Source organism: Calonectris borealis, chromosome 2, assembly GCF_964195595.1.
Source record: "Calonectris borealis chromosome 2, bCalBor7.hap1.2, whole genome shotgun sequence".
In the NCBI taxonomy this organism is placed as follows: domain Eukaryota; kingdom Metazoa; phylum Chordata; class Aves; order Procellariiformes; family Procellariidae; genus Calonectris; species Calonectris borealis.
The window spans coordinates 121366091-121388352 of NC_134313.1; the positions used below are offsets into that span (position 1 = coordinate 121366091).

Here is a 22262-nt window from a genome sequence, read left to right on the forward strand (position 1 = left end):
TTGCAAAAGCAAGAATCAAAACACCGCCCAGTTTCAGAATTAGCTGACCCAACAACGCACTAACCAAGGAAAACTGACAGGCTGTCCCTTCACAGCTCAGGTGTTTTTATCAACAAAAACCAAGTAGACACTATGAACAAATATCTCTGCACAAAGTTTCACTGCAGTCAGCTCAAAGACCAGCTTATCAATTGAACAGTAAATACGTTGCTGTCAGGCAAATTTACAACTCCAAAGCAATGCACTGACTCTACGACTGTCCTGCCTAGACCTTTCTGAAGGTGCTTCCCATACTCATCAAGAGAACCGATTCTACAACGTTGCCAAGCGTAACGCTAGTCCTGTGACAGAGGCTCTAGAAACAGGACTGAGGGCAGTCACAGGATCTAAGTGTCGGGACAGGGAAAAATTTCACTACATCAAAATGACCATGGAAATAATGGACAAACAGTGAGTACACATTCTGCTAATGGGATAGGCCAAAGTTAAGGAGTCTTAATTACACAATTTTTACCCCCTTCTTTTCAATAACTATAAATGGTTAAAGTGAAGCATATTCTCAAGACTTTCCATTTCTGATACCAAATTCATAGCCCGATATGGCTAAAATGTTTCTTTTGTTCAGCATGAAAAGGCTACATGCTGGTGTTTCCATCTGCTTTACTTATAGAATGGATTGACTCATCCCCAAGAGAAACACTGTCATTTTTAAGTGCATCCACGTGCAAAGATACATAGAAATACACACTGAGTGTGTAGGGACCTGAAGGTATAGGTGGAGGAGAGAAGGCATCTTTAAAAGGCATTTCAAATACACACTGAGCTTTTGAGGGGAAGGTACTATAGAAAGACAGGGCTAAATTTATCCCAGATGGAACTCAACATTTTTTTTCTCTCGAGATCAACAAGAACAGCTTCAGACTATACTTAGATCTGCATAAAAGGTAAAGTCAGCAGGAAGAATAAGAACAGTATGATATATGTTACATCAACCATTTAATCACTAAAAAAAAAAAGGAATCAAAAATAAAACAACGTCAGTTAGCCTCTCTCGACAAGTTTCCTCCCCACCCCAATCCCCCAGTTTTAAAGTTTCCTTTTGCCAGTATTCCCTCCAGCACCTTTCTATTTTGCACAGACACACAAGTTATCTCAGCCTCCTTCAGAGACCCACAACAGGAGAGATGGATACTTTATTGACTGAATATGGCTGAAATCCAGGTGGAATATTTGATTCTGAGGAATTCTTTACAGGAAAGTCCTGTGCAACAGGATTCAAAGAGCATGTTTCATCCACTGAGGCTTTGGACACAGGAACTCTTTCCCATGAGGTGAATAAGGGTGTAAATTCACAGCAGGTCACATTCTCTATGCCTGCAGTCTTTCAAAGCATCCTTATACCAGCTTTATGATAGTGTATTTGGAAGTACCAGTTCTGTACCACAAAACGGCTATTTTAGAGTGAAATTTACAGCACATGAAACAACATAAATGGTGCATTTAGCTTTTGGTACCTGAAGCCCTGAAAAAAACTGCCAGACTGGCTGGAAGCAGTCCTTGAGTGGGTACACTCTCTATACAGCAGGTGCACAGGAGGATTTTCAATGCACATACATTCACATTCCCACCCTAACGGGCCACTTGCCTGCAATATTGCAGATGTCCATTATTTCCACAAAGTATGACAAGTATGATTTTTGGGTTGTTTGTTTTGTTGAAAGGTTAAGTCAAAAGGTTAACCCGAAACTTGGATTATTTCTGTCTATGTGATTTCAAGTTCATGGATAAGCATAAATTTGTTGCCCTGTTCTTTTACTCAGTTTTGGAAGTACCTGTTGGGAATGACAGCCTAACACACAGTTTCATAACACACACACATGAGATGTACATATAAAAATATACACATACATTTCCACAGAAAGATAATTTCCCAAATCCAGTTTCATTATTAAAAAAAGGTAATGCATAGCCTACATCTGTCGATCATGTATTTCTACTTTAAAGAAGCGTACATAAATTAAGATTCATCCTACTCATATGAGTATTTTATTAGTATTTCATCCAAATGTACTGGCTACACATTAAAAAAAAAAGTAAAATTTAGTAGATTTAAATCCACAAATATCACTCAGATCACTTATACGTTGCCATGTGCTACTACCATAAAAGTTTAAAATTGAAAGGTGAAAAGTACCTTCTTCCAAGATATCAAGGCTCTGCCTGTTAAATGTGCGTTCTCTCTTATTTTCCTTTTCATAGTCATATTCAAAGTTTTCCTCTTCGTTTACTGACATTGCTGAAGTTATCCCAGAGAGACACGATGTGATGCCCTAGTCCCACAGGAGATGGGAAGTCATTCCCTCCAAGGCTGTATTTTTGGGGAGGGCAAGGCAAGATCTCCGCAAAGCAGGATACCATCTTTCCTCACTCACATGCTCAGCCAGGGAGCTCCTGAGCGACTGAGTATTTGTCCTTAGCACAACAGCTTTGTGTTGTACAGATGGGGTGGAGGAGGGAGGAGACCATCTGTCTAATAATTACTAGAAGATTTACGTTGTTCCTCATACCAGCTCCGAGGGTAGCCAGTTTTTACTCAACAGCTCTACTAGCATATTTCAGACAAAGTAAGCGGGCTGAAAGCCCCCTCCCTGGCACTCCTCACGTCACCAAGGTTCTCCTTGCTCTGCCCCTGCTCCTCCAAGTGAAGTGGTAGCTTCCCACAAGTGTCTCGGCAACACGGAAGTCCGACCCAGCCTCCGACTGTCACACCTGGTGAAGGGTGTGCACCTTTGCAGAGTTAAATCACCTCTCAAGTTGCCTAATGCTGCAAGTAGCAGATTTCACGGGAGTACTGAAGAGCCGAAGCCTGTACACATGCACACGCTAATCCCACCCAGCAGAGAGATCTTGAAAGTTGTGGCTATTGTACGGTATGGTCTGACTGCAGCATCCACCACACACCAAAACCACTGTGTGAAGAATTGGGCTGGGGGGAAGGGAGCAGGTGTTTGGGGCTTTTTTATTGCTTTTACAAAAAAGATCACTCTTGTACAAAGCATTTAATTGACGTATCACATCAGCTGTCAAATACCATGTTTTCTACAGTAATCTTTACTCTTCTGCCTGCGGTGGGAAACGAAATACCTCAAGTCCACATATGGCACCCTATTGCATTTTCAAGGGCGTACGTATCTCTTCTCTGTTCAACAACAAAACTCCTTGTGCTCAGACCTCTTGGTTTCCAACAGGCCGTGTTTGCTGAACTTTGCTACACATATAGGGCAGGTTAACTTTCTTATTTAACTTTTTGCAGCTATAGATATTTAATGTTTGCCAAGTTGCCTCCCTTACTTTCAATGGCAAATAGGTACCCTTTGCTGCTTGCAGAAAGCATTCCTGTCTGCGTCACAAGGCAAAGCAGTTGCAGGGAAAGTGGGGGCAATGCAAGGCAAAGGCAGCTCATCACACTCTGAGGCAACATAACTGCTAGGGAGGGAGACAAACATCACAAGCCAGCAGAACATAACAGTTAGGGTGGTCATCTAGGAACAATTTCTCTATTACCACTTCTCTAGCGGTGTGAAAGTATGAGGTAGTATGACATGGGAAGGAACTACTTTTATACAATCATGATGAATTATTCTGTTTTAAGTTTTAAACTCTTGATATTTATATACAAACAATGTAACAATGTTTACCTAAACAACAGCCAAAGGATATGAAATCCACCTAAGTGCTTGCTGAGGAAAGGAACACTCATTTCTGAATAAAGAAAGATCTTACTACTCAAACTTACCAACTTGACCTTTGACCACCAAAATTTACTGCAATATTCATCAGCAGCAACAGCCTCAAGAATTCAGTTGGGGAAACAATAGAATTGTCCTTTCTCTCCATATCATGGCATGAAAAGATGTAATTTTAATAATATTGTAATGGGGATTACTTTAGTTTGTTTCCTTAGAGTTTTTGTGTGTCTTCATTTCTCCCCTGTAACAGTGAATCAAAACTCTTTAAAAAAAAAATTAAAAATCAGACAGGAAGAGTTTTAGGTACCTACTTGCCATCCAGTGCCAACTTACCACACTTCAGTAATAGCTAGAGGATGGAAATTCAGAGAGTAACCAAAACAGTAAGTAATTTTAAAAGAATGCAAGAAGCACCTTTTAAAGCTTAGGGACAGAAAAGTCCACCCCTGCCAACCCTGTTGACATACTATGGTTTTAATATTGCTGACAAGTGTTCAACTATAGCTAACCAACTAGCTTATAAAGGAGAGCAGGGCAGTGGGTAACACACTGAAAAAATGCATGTTGCTGCCCAATATACATGACAATATAAGGAGAGTAAAAGAATATTCCCACAAGCTGACTTCTCAACGGCAACTCATGTCAACTCATGCCACACAGAAGGACTCTGACATTCAAAAGCTGAGAGAAAGGTTAAGTGTTGCAATGCCTATTTTGATATCTGCATATGATAAATGCTGATGCAAATTCATAATGGGTGGAGAAGGAATGTGTACCGCACCCTCACATTATCAACTCATTTTTAGTGGTATTCTGCATTAAGCCCTTTTATTAGTGCAGGAGTATTTATTATTGCTAAAGATTTAAGAGCCAGGTTAAATTGTATATGGTTCTGAAAATACACATTCTAATCAGGAAAGACTCAAAAGAGATTTTTAATATTTCCTGTAAACACATACTCAGGGACTTAAAGAACATACCAGATTGAGCATTCACTTTTATGGGTTGCCGCTGCAAGGTAAATTTGGCATATTTGCTGCAATCACCACTCTGAATTAGTGGCTAAAGACTTTTAACTCCTTTCAGGAAGCTTGCTAAGTGAGTCACAATGCTTAAAGCACACAGATGCACTTTTCTCATGTAATGCTTGCACCAAGGAACAGACTGCCTTCAGTAACTTTGCAATCAAACACAAAACACACAAAGCGGGAGCTAGTTTGAAGAAGGGTGAGGCTGGACACAATACAAACAAACACTCAAATCCTGACTCACTATTTCCAAGGAACTCCAGTGCATTCAAATCATCTTAACCTTCCTTTATCAATAAAAATATCTAGACTTTGGTACAATTAAGCACACTAATTTTGACCACAATTAACTAATAATAACAATGCTGCGTTTAGAACAAAGAGATTCCCTGCAAGCAACCAAGTCCTAAAAACAGCAGCTGAAACAGCAGCACCTGGATTTAAAAATATGTTGATGAAGAAATGTGGGTGTTTTGAGGTGGGCTTTTCAGGGAGGTCATTGATCATTGAACATGTGCTTTCTATTAAGATGTACAGTCAAAGAAAGTTACATTGTTCAAATGTTTACAGGTTTTGCATGTTTCCCACTCTTTCAAAATCCCACCCAAATTATCTTCTGTCACTCAACCAAAGGACAGCACATTACTTTTATAGAAATGGAATGAAATGGGATGAAGTGGGAAAACACTTATCTGTAAATTTAGCAGCTGAGCAGAATAAAGAGGAAAAATACCTGTATATTGAAAAATAAGCCACATAAAGACAACATACAAGTAGAAGTAGCTTAAGTCTGACTGGATAAAGAACAGAGAGTCAATGGAGGAATAAAGAAAAAGAAGTAACATGGCAAAAAGCAGAAAACTAGGAAAGTGGTACCAATGATTACATGAATATACGCAAGGTTCAACCATATTTATCAAGTATAGAAATAAAGGACATAGGAGCAAAACAAGAACAACCTGAATGAGAATTTTAGCTGCATACCTATAGAGAGAGGGCTGTTTCAGAGATTGCATGCCACAGGCATTCATGAGATTCTCATAGATTTAGACTGCATACCCACAATCAGCATCCACTTAACATCCAGAGTAACACCAGGGTTACTCTGTCCACAGGGATGGAGACAAAAGGGGCTGATGTATGAGGGAGACGATGACTCATCATAAATGCCCAACCATCCGCCAAGCTCCTACTGTAAGGGAGAAGGTTTCAAGGGAAGCATATTTTAAGTAAAAAGGTTGACTGTGCCACCCACAGAGCTGGCAGATGTGTGTTTGCGAGGTTACCTGTAACTAAGGTGCGCAGAGAAGAAATATGGAGAACCAGGAACTCTCAAAGAGCTGCAGCAGGGAATGTGAAATATTCTTCTAATGCTACCTTAAAGGAGTAATCAAAAAAAAAAAAAAAAAAAGAAAAAAAAAAAGAAGAAAAGAAGAAAAACAAGAACCAGGACACAGTCTCACATCTGCAAAGGCACACTAATATAAGCAAGGCAAGGATAAGTAACCATGCTTAAAGTGGCTGGGAGGTCAAGGAGAACAGGCATTTAACACTGTTAATTATCGCTCAGCTAAAACAGAAAGTTAGGGAGCTTGCTGATAATTGTTTCAGTGGAGTGGAAAATAGAACACAGGAGAGGAGCTCCAAACAGAACACATTTCAATGTGAGCAGGAGGAAAATACAGGTAGGAGTTGAAAGTTATAGAGAAGAGCGAAAGCAGCATAAGGGGTGCCAGAACGAGCAGGAGAGTGAGGCAAACATAAAAGGGGTTAGAAGCTTCGGCACGTGTGACAAACAGGGCATGCGGTCTGATTGGCGGGGGAAAAAAGGAAAAGACACTATTTTGTCCGCAAGAAATTGCCAAAACTCATGGCCAACAAAAGGAGGAGGAAAGAGCCAATTGCACATACACAAGGTCATCTGGAACAGTAGGCAATGAACTCTCAGGCATTAGTGTGGAGTTGTTCGGCTAGAAATAAACAAGTAATGGAAGAAACTACAAGAAAAGTAATTTGATCCAAAGTCAACCTGGATTTTTCTAGAAAGCATTGTTCATTGAGAGGATGAAAAATATTAGCCTAAGAAAGAGGCAGGGGGAGAAGGCCATTCATAAAGATTTCTATGGGTATCTACTTATCTGTTTATTTAGCTGTTTGGGAGTTTGTGGGTTTTTTTCATTGTTTTTTACCCAAGTTGCATTGTGTGCATTTTTTAAGAATCTATGTTTTTCTCTAAAAACCACCTAGATGAACGTAGACTTCCATACTGCTATCTTTCATGATAAAAAGCTGCAAAAGTTTCACCTTTTCCTCTTTTATCATTGGTTCTGTCAATCTCGAAGTTTGCTATTAAAATAACTACTTTCCTACTGAAGTACACACCCAGCTCTTTCCCCCTCCCCATTCCACCTACACAATATATTTCATTAATGCCTAATAAGGTGACAACTGTCACTCATATTGTAACGTATTATACTTGAAAATGTATCTAAAAAGCACAGTGTAATAGCTGTTATTTATAGAAGTTTCAATTTATTGTAATGTTAGTTAACACCAGTGATTCAATCTTCGGATAAATAGAGTGTGACATTTTATTGTCTAATTCAATCTACTCCTACCAAAAATAACTCCATGAAGGACCTTATGTAAAGGGATTAACTCATTATTCCAACCCTAGAAAGTCTTTGTAAAGATTTGTAAATTGTAAATTTTGAGCACTTGTTCATTTACTTTTGCAAATTACTGCCACCAAATGCAAGTTGAAGACATTGTTACTATGTTGGTCCATACAGAAGTTCATTAAATTTGAGGTAACAGTGAGAATCACTTCTTTACCTAGTAAGTTAAATAATAGCATTAAAACCTTATATCCTGGTGTAATTTTGGAGTGCTTTTTTCCTTGAAGAACAAGAAACCATATATTGCTAAAATAATTATTTAAAAAAGTAAACCAAGTGAAATCACATCTTTTAGATGGAAATCTGAGTCCCAGTGGCTTTGACAAAGAACGTATGAGCAATTTAATCAGAAAAATAATTCTGTAGGGTAATATCTTGTGAGGTTTTCTATTAGTTTCAAGGTACCACCGACTCTGCTCCAATGTTATATTTACCAGAAAGGGTGAACTGGGTAGGATTCACAATTGAATGCACACATACATCTGAGCTCCAGAGAGTCCATGTATAGCAGAGAAATACGCTCTCTAACTACACTTCATCTTGTCTTAAAATAGATATTCTAAACAGGTCAGCTGAGCTGCAACTGCCTATCACACTCTGCTGAATATAAAAAGCGTCTCAGGCAAATGACTCTGGTATCGACAAATACATGGGGGGGGGAATCAAACATCAATCAAGAGACAGGCATCTCTCATAATATGCCATCTGCTCTAGGTTTTTGAAAAAGCTCCATTTTCTACTATACTTTAAAGGTGCCTTTTGTCTCCCACTATAATCAGAATACCTTTCTCCATCAACAGGAAATACTATCAGTACTCTTTTAAACCCAAATTAATATGCCAGTATCAAAGGTCAAAGACTATGCCTTTCACCACACCTCTCAAATCCTCTCTTTCTCGCACACTTCTCTCACTGGGAGAAACAAAAAAAAGCTAACCCCCATAAAATTCCATTAAACCTTATGAGACTACCATTTACCTGAGAGGCCAAAATAAGACTGACAGCACTATCCTTCCATCATGTAAAAAAGTAGTATGTTAATTTAAAATAAATAAATAAATAAATAAAGCATTGTGCCTTACCTACAGGAGAGATTTTCCCTATCAGACTTTAAACCCTGCTTTCCAGACTTTAAACCCTGCTTTGTCTTAGGGGAGAACTCCAGAAATACTGCAAGCAGCCAGCCGGCACATGCTCTAGCTGACTCTCTGTAGATCTCAGCTCATGGAAACAGTCTGCTGGGCGGGGGCTCAGCACTCACAAGAAAACTCGTAAGCCCAGAATCAGACCAACCACTACAGTGCTCCCGAGGCCCTGATCCCACAAGGTATTTAAATGCTTGCCCAACACCTGTTGCTTGTTCCATTACCGTGGAACTCCCATAGTTTCTCCAGGGCAGCACACACCTTAAGACCAAACTGATAAGCAGATGAGCTTTTAGCTCAGGCATTCAGGCATGCCACGCTTCCCTATAATGACACTGACCAGACAGACAAAGGACCATAAAAAAGGACATAAAAAGAAGGCTATCTGTATTTAACCTGGGAAAAAATCAGCTATAGCTTTTAATGACAGTACAACCGTTCTATTTTTTAAGCTTCTAAAACCAGGCCAACTCAGCCTGTTACATCATGCAGATTAATCAGATGCTACAGTATTTACTAGGGTTAAACCTAGAGGATAAAGGTTACATAATGGATTCAGTCCAACTTAAAGTGGTCAGATCTTTCCAATAAATATGCACCTTTCCTCTTTGAACACCTGGACAGGAATAATCAATTAAACATAAGAGAAGTTCAAGTTTAACAAGCTTCTAAAATTGCATTCCGTTCTGAAATCTAGTACAGAGAAACAAATGGAGGCATATGCCACTCAAAAGACCATAAAACCCATCCAAATTTTGTCACATATATCTTTACTGTTCATGTTCCTGCTGATACTGTTATCAAAGCACTATGAAATATCTTTGTGTACCACATACATACAACGTCCCCTGGGCCTACATGCCTTACTGCTTTCTGTTCTTTGCTTCATTGTCATCATGGACTTGCCGTGTTTAAGCCAAGCTCTCCAACCAGAATGAAATCCATATACAACTACTGCTTTCCCAAAGGCTGCATTTTGTTTTAGAGGCTACCACTGAGTGCCATCAATGAGGAGTCTTGATTTTTCCACTCTGCTGAGAGTACAGTTTTAACCATTCCTTATCCTTCCTCATGTGCCTTCTATCAGAAGTCTGATGAAAACATTCAGTGCTCTGATTAAGAAATAATCGCCCAAGCAAACATTAAAAAAAATTGCAAGAGGCCCAGAAGATAGTGCTCGCCAGAGTTTGTAATTTTTCCAATTCAAAAAGTTAACCTGCTCACTTTTAAGAAGCTACAGTTTTAAATGTCTTTCAGAGACAAATAACCAGAGGGAAAGCATGTACTGCCTGGTAACACATTAAATATATACATAATACAGCATATTGGTAATGCAGAAAAACCACAAAGACTTAAAACTCAAACGAATACAGAATCTTACAGTAAGTAAATTCAGCTGAATTATTATACATACAGTTAGCATTTCAAATATTTCTCCCCCTGCCCAAAGATTGCTCATATAGCGCATATGCTCCTCTGCCACTCCCTTTGAAAAAGAGAAAGCTATACAGCAGAGTCTCTTGTAGCATGCTCACAAGAGATGTTGAGGTGCAACAGAGATGCGGGCATCTCCGCTACACCAGGGTGCTGCCTTTTTCAAGGTACTTCATTTTTAAAACCATTGAGTAACAATGGTCCAGTCTTACAAGCTCCAAATTCTGCAACAAGAGACTAGAAAGAGATATTTACCATCTGTGCATTCTTCGTAATACCAGTCGAGTTCATAATAATCTGCTTCAATAAATTTCTGCATAGTCAGTACCCTTCAGCAACATAGACGAGATTTCACTTTGCTGCTAAGGTCAAGTGAAATGCAGCCATGCCTTCCTGCCTTTGCAAAATACCATAGCGCAAGGAAGCTCACAGAAAGCTGAAAATGAGCTGCACATCTTCAATGAGGCTGCAACTAAAATAAAAGGGGATGTGGAGGGTATATTTGGAAAAAACCCCTACAAAATAAAAAAAAAAAAAATAGAAAAAGGATGCAGAAGGGAGAAGCAGATGCCCTGGCGGCTGCTCTAATAAAGAAGCTCTGCACAGGAGCCTTGGATGGGTGTTAACAAAATCATCCTATCAAAAGGCTGATGCGCTGACGTGGGGGACACACACCACCGCCTGGCTGTTTCTAACTCATTCCTTTCCTCCCTGGTCTCCACATCTCTTTCAGTCTGACACGTTGCCATGGAGACGAGCTGGCTCCAAAAGAGATGCAGAGATGAAGAAAACGCGTTTTGCTGTTTCTGGCTTTACAGACTAGAAGTACCCCTCCATACTGGAAACAAAAATCCTTGCTCAGAAAGATGATACAACTCTCTGCTGACTGCTTACGGAACAACAGCATCATGCCATCACAATTCACTGGGTACATGCAGTACATTAATAATGAAAATCTAGTCCATTACTCTCCTCTACACAGTTTGATAAAAGCCTGCCTTCCCCATGGAAAATGAAACTACGTTACTGCTTTGTTACACTATTCTGGGCTGATATAATAGAATCCTTTATGCATCCTGTTATTGCAAAAGTGGCAAACAAAAATGAAAGAATCAGAAAAATCAGGACAGCAATACATTTCCCCTTGCAATTAAGCTAATCTGCCTCTACTTTTTGCCCTCTCCATGAACCACTAACCCTTTTTTTTTTTTCCCAAGCATCTAAGCTTCATAGCTGAAAACAAGGGGTTAGGACAAACTTTCACTACTCTATTCCTAAAAATGCTGAAGGTTGTCACACAGAATAGCTCAATGTTTGTGTTCAGTGTTTTGGAAATGAAAGAAAAGACTTTACTTTTGCAGCACCAAATAAAATTGTGTTTAAGCTATCAGAAGAGAATCTGTCTGAGGAACAGATGGCATTAAATCATCATCATCATCATCATCAAACAGATCAATTCAAAAAGCATGTCTGAATCTGTGCAGGTACAGTTACCAAAGGGATTGACATCCATTTTGTTCATAACCGCCACATATTCTTCACCCCTTTCTCCCCCTTTTTTAGGAAACTGTATTTCTTTGTGAACACCAGTAGAAGCATTGGGATAGATAAAGTTGCGACATATGTTAATAACACAAGGTAGGAGGCCGTATTGGGTCTGACCAAGGAGGTGTCTGTCTAGCTGAAGATTCCATCTACAAGAACAGCCATGAGCAGGTAAGGGAGAACTAGCCAATACTTCCCTCAACTGCCCTCTCAACCTGCAATTTTTTCCAGCTTCAGAGACAGCCTGAGACAGACACAGTTTCTACTTTTAGCAATTCTTGAAGGACTTATCCTGTCTATTCTTGAGCCCATGTACATTTTTAGCACCTCCAACATCCTCTTACAAGGAGTTCCACACATCTACTATTCATGATATAAGAAACCCTCACCTTTTGCTTTGCAACTCACTTTTACTAACTTAATTCGATGCTTCCAGCTCTGGAAATCTGAACACTCGATTAATCTCTCCTTTCCTATCACTCATGATTTTGCAGATTTCTATTAAACTCCCCCTCACTCACATCTAGGCTGTCACCACTTACTCTTCTCCCTGACTGGTACCACTTTGCTTTACTGTAACAGAAATAGGTAAGGCATAGTCAAGCTATACAGAGGAAAATACATTGGTTTCATGACCACATTAGTATTTCAGCTTTACTGGTATAAAAAATTATCACTGCAGTAACTTTGAGCTTGGGAATTGCCACATCCCTTTCATATATTAATAGCTGAAGCACAGATTAACAGATCTGTTCACACACCTGCCACACGTTTGTCAGTGGCAACTGGCCACTCACTCAACTTTGAAGTTCCAGTTCAGGGCCAAACTCAAATACACCTTTGCCTGCAAGTATATGATTTCACCAGAAAATAACACATTTCTAAGTCCGCGAATAATTTAAAGAAAACAAAACAAAACAAAACACAACACTGTGTTCATCCTACAATATAGTAACCTGTTTGGCAATATGCACAGGATGCTCTACTCAGCACTGGTGAGGCCACACCTGGGGTATTGTGTCCAGTTCTGGGCTCCCCAGTGTAAGAGAGACATGGACATACTGGAGAAAGTCCAGTCAAGGGCCATGAAGATGAAGGGACCAGAGCATCCCTCCTATGAGGAAAGGCTGAGAGAGCTGGGACTGGAGAAGAGAAGGCTCAGGGAGATCTCATCAATGTGTATAAATACCTGAAGGGAGGGTACAGAAAATGGAGGCAGGCTCTTTTCATTGGTGCCCAGTGACAGGATCAGAGCCAATGGGCACCAACTGAAACACAGGAGGTTCATCCTAAACACAAGAACTTTTTAAAATTTTATTTGTTTTTTTTTTTAATGTGAGGGTGACTAAGGACTGACACAGCCTGCTCTAGGAGACCCTGCTTCAGCAGGGGGATTGGACCAGATGAGTTGCAGAGGTCCCTTCCAACCTCAATCATTCTGCTATTCTGTGATTTTTTTAGTTCAAGGGCCTCCACCCATTTACTTCATTTGTTTAATTGCCACAGACTAAGATTCTTTGAACTTCTTTCATTACACAAAATACATGTTTTTAACTTCCTAGACAGTAGGAACAAGTGCACATGGTTTGAGGCCACTATGAACTTTAAAGATTCAGAGACTGAAGTGCTAGAGTTCTTCCTCAAATAGCTTCCCCTCGCCCCTATGAGATGCTCCCAGACCAAGAAGCAAACTGCACTCCATCTCTCTAAACCACTGGTTTTGTTTAACTTTACTCTTATGTCCCTGTCCGTTCTCCTCCCCAAGGCAGCCTTAGCCACCTGGGGCGGAGGCCTGCAGCTCCCCCGCAGGGGTGGCAGTCTCTGGATGAGGAGATCCAATGTTTGTACTTCAGTTACTGCTGGTGGACAACTGAGTTGGTGTAATGCCTAAGTAAAGTTAATCAACCTGCTCTAGGCTGGAAGCACTGCCATTCTTGGGAGGCTAACTCAAAGCAAAGCAGCACAGCCTTAATCAAGGCATCACCACATTTACTGGCACTTCCCCGCCATTTGTTACTTTCACATCAAGCTAACCTTAGCCCTCCTGAAATCAAGAGGCACACTGAGATAACAAGGTATGAAAAACAAAATTTACTCTCATTTTGACAGGGATCACATTATTTTTGGCTTCATTCTACCAATTAGTCTTTTAGTATGCTCAATACTGATGTGAAAGCAATACAGTAAGCGTACATGACTTTCAGGTTAGTAAATCACAAAGGATTACATAAAAGCCTTTGGACACGCAAAGGTCATACAATTATCTTTTTAAAAAAAAAATCGTATTTTGAATAGTGCAAGCATTTTTGCCAAATGTGATCATTCTGCCCTCACGCTGTGCCATCTTGGAACAGAGGAATGTAACAAAGCACTCCAGCCCTAGCTCAGTCTTGCATAATTTCAGTTATACATACTCACAAGGCAAGAACTGCACATGCTATTAAATGCAATTAAGACTACACTGTTAAAATACTGTCAAAGAAAAAAAAATAAAGGTTCCTATGGCAACATTAACTCAATTGCTCTGCATATAAGCTATTTGTTCCACTTGTATTATTTTTGTTCAAAAGGTAGTTTCAGTCTGGTAATGCTATTAAACAAGCATTTAAAACATAAAGAATGAACATTGGCTACCAGCTTAAATTGCTGCAGGGACTCCCCTCCTTTTTATTTCCTGACAATATATTTTAAACAAAGGAAATCTTCAACATACTAGAATTTTCTTTTCACTGTCCTCCCCCCTGCACACACACTTCCTTTCAATGAGACAGGATAAAAATAGTTCAAGGTGGGGGTTTGGGGCATTTTGTTTGTTTTACTGATATTTTTCTACAAATCTGATTGGAAATGTATTGGTGTAATCCAGAAAGGCATTCTTTTTCTGTAGAGAAAATCACTTGTGTGGTCAAATGATTTCAGAACTCCTCAGGAGACTTGGAAATATGGGATAAGTGTATGATCTTCTCAGTGTGGAGAAACCCTGGACAGACAGAATACTGTATATCCAGGTATCCACATACAAGCATCCCTTCAATTATACGAGAAATTGTAGGTCGATAAAGGTGGGGCTGGAAGGGTTGTCAAGTTAAATATGAAAGTCTGACTAGGCCAACAAAGCAGCTGCATACTTGCAGAATCCTCTTTCAACCTCTGCAGCCCTACTTTTCCTTCCTACAGCTATACATCAGATTAAACTTATGTGAAACTTATCAGAATGGTACATTTTTCTGGTGGACTGCTTCTGCAAACCTTAAACCTCTGTGTATTCAAATCACCACTGCATGTGGCTGGGGTATTAATTTGTTAGTTGCCTAAAAGTTCATCTAAAACTTGAGCTTAAGAAAGATTTCAGGTAATAGATCTGTGACTATAAGGGATTTGCTTTTTCCTATTCCAAAGCTAAATACAGTTATTGACATGCATTCAGCATTCCCTTTCAGCTGCTGGATTTTGTTCTATTTTTCCATTTAGTTTTGAAGCAAGCAAACAAACAAACAACAACTTTTATTTGTTCTCCACAGAGCAAAATATACAGACTGATAAAGAATTCTGGCAGCCAACTCTGATCGGCTAGAGTGAGCGTGCCTTAATTTTGTGGTTACAAAGGGGTTTTATTAGGCACAAAAGTTGACTTGAAAAGCTCACGAGCCCTCTCCTCCTTCCCTTTTGCTGCAATAAATCCGTGCCATAGGTCAACACTAAACTGGTCTGCCTAAATTAGCCAGGTTAGAAAAATCACACAAATCCTTTTCCTTGTTTGAAGAGAATTTTTGACAAAGACAATTTCAACTACCCCATTTATAAACATGGCCTCTCAAGAAAGTTGTAGCAGCACACTCAAGGATGCAGTGAACCATGTTGCTAGGGTGCAAAGCAGCAGCAAGTCATCTCTGCTGGCAAATAAAGTATTCAGAGAATGTCATTACATAGTATGTCACTATAAATCATGTGTTCCCATGCTTAGTCATTCTCAGCTTTTTTCTCCAAACCTTTTCCAATTCCGGGTGGATCCTTTGAAACTGAACACTGGAGCTGGATGGAGCATTTCCATGGCAGCTGCAACAGTGTATTACTCCCATTTGATTAACTCTGGGTCACGTTTCTTTTGGCTACGGCAACACATCAGGATGTTCAGATAATTAAACGCTATCTAATTTCATTATTCTCTACAGTCGCCAACACAGTCGCCACCACTCAGGATAAAGTTGTCCATCCCATTAACATCGTCTGGAGCCCTTTTTATCAGAGCAAGCAGCTGTACAGTCCACCACTATGTAATGCATATTGTTAATAGTCAGGCGTTACTACAACACTTACTTTGCAAACTGACATTTTTTAACTGACTTTAAAAAAAAAGAAAGTTATTAAAGAGCATTAAAAAGGAAAGCAAGCATATTTAAAAGCCCAACTGATTTTCAAGGACAGGCTGGCATACTGTTATTTCTAAACTGGGATCTCACTTACTGAAGTGAAGAGTTACTGGTGTTTCACCTTCTAAAAGAACACTGAACAGGAGTCATCCTATGACTGCACATTTAGTAAGAGCAAACAACTCTGCAACTTAGAACAGAGATCTCTTCCAGTCTAGTATTTTGCTTAGCAAGAAGTCACTGTGGCTTGCTTAACCTGAAAAGAGTGGAACCAGAGCAGTGAAAGCATTGTATCAGCAGCTTTCAGAATTGGTATTTAGAAAAATGGGTGCTTCAGATTTGACTGACTCTGCTTCGTCAAAGTGGGATCACTATCCAGGGCTTCAAATTGGTACAGGTGCTTCCTACAGATGGGACAGAGCTGGTCCCTTCTGAACACCATAAGGGCACACTGACCTCACCCGGTACAGACAAAAGACTCTACTGATGCAGTGAAGAGCCTAAATGTTCTCCCACTGAAACAAAATGATTTAACGTGAGACAGGGGCAGACAGATGAAATTAAATTACTTAAGAACAAAAACCTATTTTCCACAAGAAAGGATTATTTCTGCCTTCCCCCAAATTATTACTGGAGAGTACTATATTTACATTTGTATAAAATCAAAATTAATGTGGTCTTCAGCAACCTACCTGCAAAACCAGCTGCATAGTTTAATTAAGGTATCACTGGGCATACTTAAATACTGTAAATGAGACCATAATAGCAACAGTTGGACATTTAAGAGAACACACCCCTATCCAGCATGAAGAAATGAAGAAGAGTAAAGCTTTAAAGAGTCAAAGCTTTTAACAGTTTTGAAAACCATTCACCACCTGGAAATAATGTAAACTACAATCTTCGGGGTTTTGTGGTTATATTCCTCCTGGAGACAGCAAAAACATTTGTAAAATGAAGTTGAACTTAACACCATTCTTGACTGGATAGACAAAAATATTACAGTAGCATGGTTATGATCTGTTTTTCTAACAAGGAAGAAAAAAAACCCACTGACAGTCATGGTTGCAGCTTCCTGGCAGAGGAAAGGAATGCAAGTTGCATTACATTGAAGGAATATAAAATCAGGGAGCCCAGAACTGGACACAGCACTCCAGGTGTGGCCTCACCAGTGCCTAGCAGAGGGAAAGGATCACCTCCCTTGGCCTGCTGCCAACACTCCTCCTAATACAGCCCAGGATACCATTAGCCTTCTTTGCAGCAGGGGCACTTCACTGGCTCACATTCAACTTGATGTCTACCAGAACCCCCCCAGGTCCTTTTCTGCAAGGCTGCCTTCCAGACGGTCAGACCCCAGCATGTACTGGTGCATGGGGTTGTTCTGCCCCAGATGCAGAACTTTGCACTTTCCTCTGCTGCACAAGGCTCTTCTTGACTCATCTCTCCAGCCTGTCAAGGTCTCTTTGAACAGGAGCACAGTGTCTCAGCCACTCCTCCCAGATCCTGTTTATGTCTCTCATCATCCTTGATGCTGCGCAGCCTGTGACTTCCTCTCTTAACTTTTCCACTTGGTGACAGCTCTTCAACAGCAGCACAAATCCTGCATAAAAGGCGGCCCACCTCTCCCTACTTCAGGGAGAGGCCCCTGGCACTCCTGGCAGTCTGGGACTTGCAGGGCTGCATCTGCCATCTGAAGCTCTGTCTGGGTTAAAGTCTCTGCCCTGGCAGGGACAGGTGCTCCAAAATCTCGGGAATGCACCCTGTGGCACGTCACCACCATATCTGAAGGTTTAGGCTGTTCTGAACTCAGATGAGGACCCCTTCTCTGCACCCTTCCACACAAACTGCTGCATCTGTTGGCTGTCTCTGGGAGCTGTGCTCCAGACCTGGCTGTTACACAGAGCTCTCCCAAGGACCAGCTAAAAAGGTGCTTGACCATCCCTAATCAGCAGCAGCTGCAATGAAGGCTCCAAGCAGGGAGCAGCTAACAACTGCTCAGAAGCCACTAGAGCTTCTTCAGGCCCACATCCCTGTGGCTCCCCTTACCTTGCCTTTACCTGGCAGCAGCAGACACCCTCAAGTTTCTCAGAGGGTTCCCAGGAGTCCCCAGATGATTCTGGGCGCTGTCCCCATAAGTTCCCACTGCAAAACCCAGACTCTTGCACAAAGTGCTGCGTCCGTTTGCTGCCTCTGGTAGCTGTGCTCAGAGAGCTGTGCTCTAGGCCTGGCTCTTATACAGACCTCTCCCTAGCCACCAGCTAAAAGGGTGCTTGACGTTCACTAATCTGGGGGCAGGGAGAGGGAACGTCACTGTGCTGTATCATACATTCGCGCAGCACATTTTAGACTGGCTTAAAAGGCACTCTGCCTCACGAGTTTAATGAGACTGGTGAGATGCCATTTGGTTTATTTGATCATGCTTTAGGGTCAGATCAGTTTTATTTTGTTGATTTGGTAGGGACTGGCTCAGTCTTCTGTCTGAAGCATATGAAGTAAATAATGACAAAGATGTGCTTTGGAGTTCGGCGTGTAAAAGAACAGCTGCAGCCCTAATACACTATTCAGTTCCTCCCAAAAGGTATCTTCATCCAAGCATGAAGACCTCATTTCCCAATTGCCAACTAAATTTTAAGAACTGATTCTCTTTACATCACCTACCCCGGGTTATAGCTTAAGTCTCCCCAAAAAGTTGCTAATAAATTAAAATGCTTGGATACTTAAATATTAATCGTTCTGCCAATATCTTCAAAAATTAATTCAGAAGGAGGGCTAAGTAGCCTTGTGACCATACTCTTGAGTGATGCTGCCCAGCAGACTCTGTGACTGACAGCCTTTGTGGTTGGGGATTGGACTGAGGATCTCAACAACAAAGAGCCATAGGAAGGCAGAACAATCTGCTCTAACAAGCCACAGTAGTATAGCTAAGGGCCATTGTTGACTCTTACCCTGTATGGATCAACACAGAGGGGAACTCATCACATTTCCACCAGCAGGTTATAAACCAGCATCAATCTCGGCATGTAGTCCAAAAACTGCAAGGACATTTTCCCAAGTCATTCAAAAAACAAAGGCCCTTCTTGCTTACTTGCTCAGATTTCAAACCTCACATATTCATACAGAACAGTTACAATGACAACATTCAGTGTGCAAGCCTTATGAAGCTTAATAGAAAACTATTAAAAGTCAAAAGCTAGATGTTAAAATTCCAGGCATAACTCTTGTTTTCAAGCCGTCTGAATTCCAGTCAAAACCAGTGAGTTGTATAAAAGGAATCCCACAGGAATGAAATAGCCAACTGCAACCAGTATTTTGCCTAAAAGTTTTGATGTAGGTTGTGGAAGTAGATTTAAGTCAAAGGATCCAAACATTCCCTTGGTACATAGTTTTCTTCCCCACACAGAGAAATCGACTCAATTTACACTAGGCAAGACCACCACTCCTGTTGTGGTATCTTGTGATGCACATCCTCCATTCTATTAAAACGAGTTTAGGCAGTATAAAACCTTGCTGGAAATGGCAGAATATTACTAGCCTCAGCATGATAAGGTTGTGGTGTTTGAGAGACATTTTTACTTAAATGAAGTTTGCCTTCCACAGTGAAAAGAGTACGGAGGTACCCAAGATTCTAACAATAATGATAGAAAACCAGTCCTTGTTACACAAAATACCAAGAAAGCAACAACCGAAGTTTTTTCAGAAATAAACATTTTGCAACTGTAAAGATTAAAATATCATCCAAGTATCACAATGAATTTAAGAAGTCTGAAGGCAGCATTGGAGAAGTGATTTTAGCTCATTTTGTAGATCTGTAGCATTATTATCCTTGATTTATCTTGTATTACAACTTACACAACATTTATATAAGCCTACAAGAACAGTACTAGTAAGCAAAAACTTTAACATTTGAATAATAAGAAAAACTAGTTTGTAAATTTGGTTTACTGACAGAGAACAGAAATGTGCTCAACAGAGAACCTAGGTTTTCAGTAATTACTGAAATCACCATACGCACACCCACATCCACACCCCTCAAAAATCTCATTGCTTTATGATGTTAATAGGTCACATCTTGACTCAGTTGTAACCACTACACATAGTTAGAAGATTAAGCAGAGTAAGTTCAGTACTGGAGAACCAGAAAAGAGTCAGTATTAAAGCACACATCACTGGCACACAGCACTCGGCATCCAAGAAATGAGTGCAGCATAAATACTTGCCCCGTATACACTTTATATGACGAGTCTTACTAGTCTGGAACTCTGTAATCAAACTAGTTTAGTTTATAGTTTCTCATTACACCCAGGCTGCAGAAGATACTCCATTTTACTGAAAACCTTCCCAGACTACAGCTTCCCTATTCTGTCTCTGCATTGAAGCTCTCTCTTCCTCCATCCACACTTTTGCTTAACTTCTAGTACACGTTCAATGCTTGTTTTCGTATTTTAAGAAGAAATAATAGAATACGAGAACAGATGGCATTTTGTGAATATCAAGTTACTTGTGAAAACAGTTGTACTCTATGCGTCCTTTACAGTAGAGTCTGATACGTTATTATGCTCTATTAAAGATGGATGTACAAACCCAAGGAGACCTCAAGAAGCAATGAACAAAAAATCAGGAACCAAAATGGTGATGTCCATTAAGACAGTGGCCCTATCAAAAGCGTTTATACTCTTTTCATTTTGCAATCCAGAGAAGATAATTTCTCTATTCACCCCCAAATGATTGACTATTTCCCTAAATTCAAGTGTTCCCTTGTAATACGCTTCCTATAGTAAAAAGGAAACACAGCCCTCTCTGCCCCCTGAAACAGTACCTGTTCAGTCACAGTAAAACAAGTATGCATGAGCATTAATAGCTACTAATGTACTTTTTAACTGAATGAAAATGCATCTGTATACTTTAAAAGCTTGATAATACACCAGTCCGAACACCCATCAGCTCTTCAGAAAACTCCATCATTTCAGTGCTTCTACTTTAAAGGACAGCAGTGCAGCTGCCAGTTACCTTACATGCTGAATCACTCCTGGAAACAATATTTCTCATGGATTCTCTCCTGGGAGCAGACGCAAACACAGATGAGAACTCAAACTAGAGAATACTGTCACTACAAGTGATTTAGATTCTTTCACAGATAATGGTCTTTGGAGACACCGGAATCTATCCAAACAACCACAGAGCTTCTCTTATTAAATATAAATGTATTATTCAGAAACTAAAAATCACAGACAGATAGGTATGCAGTATCACAAGTTCCCTATTAACAAGCCTGTTTTACAGAAAAGGAGAGTACTAGATGGATAATGAGAATGAATTACAAAATGTGCAATAGGTATATGTGAACATGTAAGTGCATGTGCCTAATACAGAAATCATGTACTATAATTCATATACAAATGACATTTTAAACAGCAAATAAATTCTTTGGAAGTACAGTTCTCAGGGAGAGATGGTCCATGGAGAATTAGAGCACTGTTTTCTCCATGCAGCTGAAAATTTTGATTTGGGGTTGCAAATCAATTAGAGCTTTTTACATAACCTTTTTGACAAACGAGATTTCTCCCTTTCACGTTGCCATTCTAAAGCGGGAACAAGTTAAGACAATAGTACAGTTTAAAAGGCATTTATTTTCAGAATCAGTTTACTTACTAGCTTAAGATAGCCATATTTTTTAAACAACTTCAGGGCACTTTACAAGACTTAACCAAAAATGCATTTAAGGAATTATTTTCATTTTGAGTACAGATTTAAGATTTGGTCACTATATTTTAAAGTTCTTTCAAAAGAAGAACTACAAATCCATTTGTACATCGATACACATATACTATATATATATTTATTATATATGCATATATACACACTTTAAAAAAAAATATATATTTAGAACACCCCACTTTCCTACTTCTGTGGGCCTCGAAATATTTTTAAGTAATCCAGTACTGAGGTTCAAAGGTTCAGACATCTATCTTGTTCAAAACTTACAAAATGAGTCGTGACAGAGCTGAAGATATGGATCACAATCAAGACAGAGGTTAAAGAGTCACTGAGTATGGTAACTGACCACGAATGTGTTCAAAACCTACTGCAGAAGGAAGGAAAAAAGCTGCTCTCAATTACCATCCCCCAAAATCAACCTCCACTGCCCTTGGATGGGGGGGTGGAAATGCAATTATAACCAGTGGAAAATCACAGGCGTTCCCTTGCCCTAATTCCAGTTGTTCACAGTAGGTACCTGAACATCATTAAAACAATGAGTTACAGTGCAAGACTGTCACTATCGAGTTACCATTCAGACTACTTCCAACCTGAGTAGTTA

At 40.0% G+C, this 22262-nt stretch overlaps 1 protein-coding gene across 5 annotated transcripts in view; it reads right to left on the bottom strand.

The window, feature by feature from the left end:
• Nucleotides 1–22262, bottom strand: part of TRAK1 (trafficking kinesin protein 1) — a 114090-nt gene that overhangs the window by 48678 nt on the left and 43150 nt on the right. Inside the window, exon 1 of one of the 5 annotated variants that reach the window (XM_075143188.1) lies at nt 10290–10479. The exons of 2 other annotated variants lie outside the window; for them this stretch is intronic. In XM_075143188.1, coding sequence (XP_074999289.1) covers nt 10290–10353 — 64 coding nt within the window. In that variant the 5' untranslated portion in view covers nt 10354–10479. Of the gene's footprint in view, nt 1–2194; nt 2247–10289; nt 10480–22262 lie in introns of those variants that run through there. 2 more of the 5 variants (XM_075143187.1, XM_075143189.1) reach the window with 2 other exon arrangements.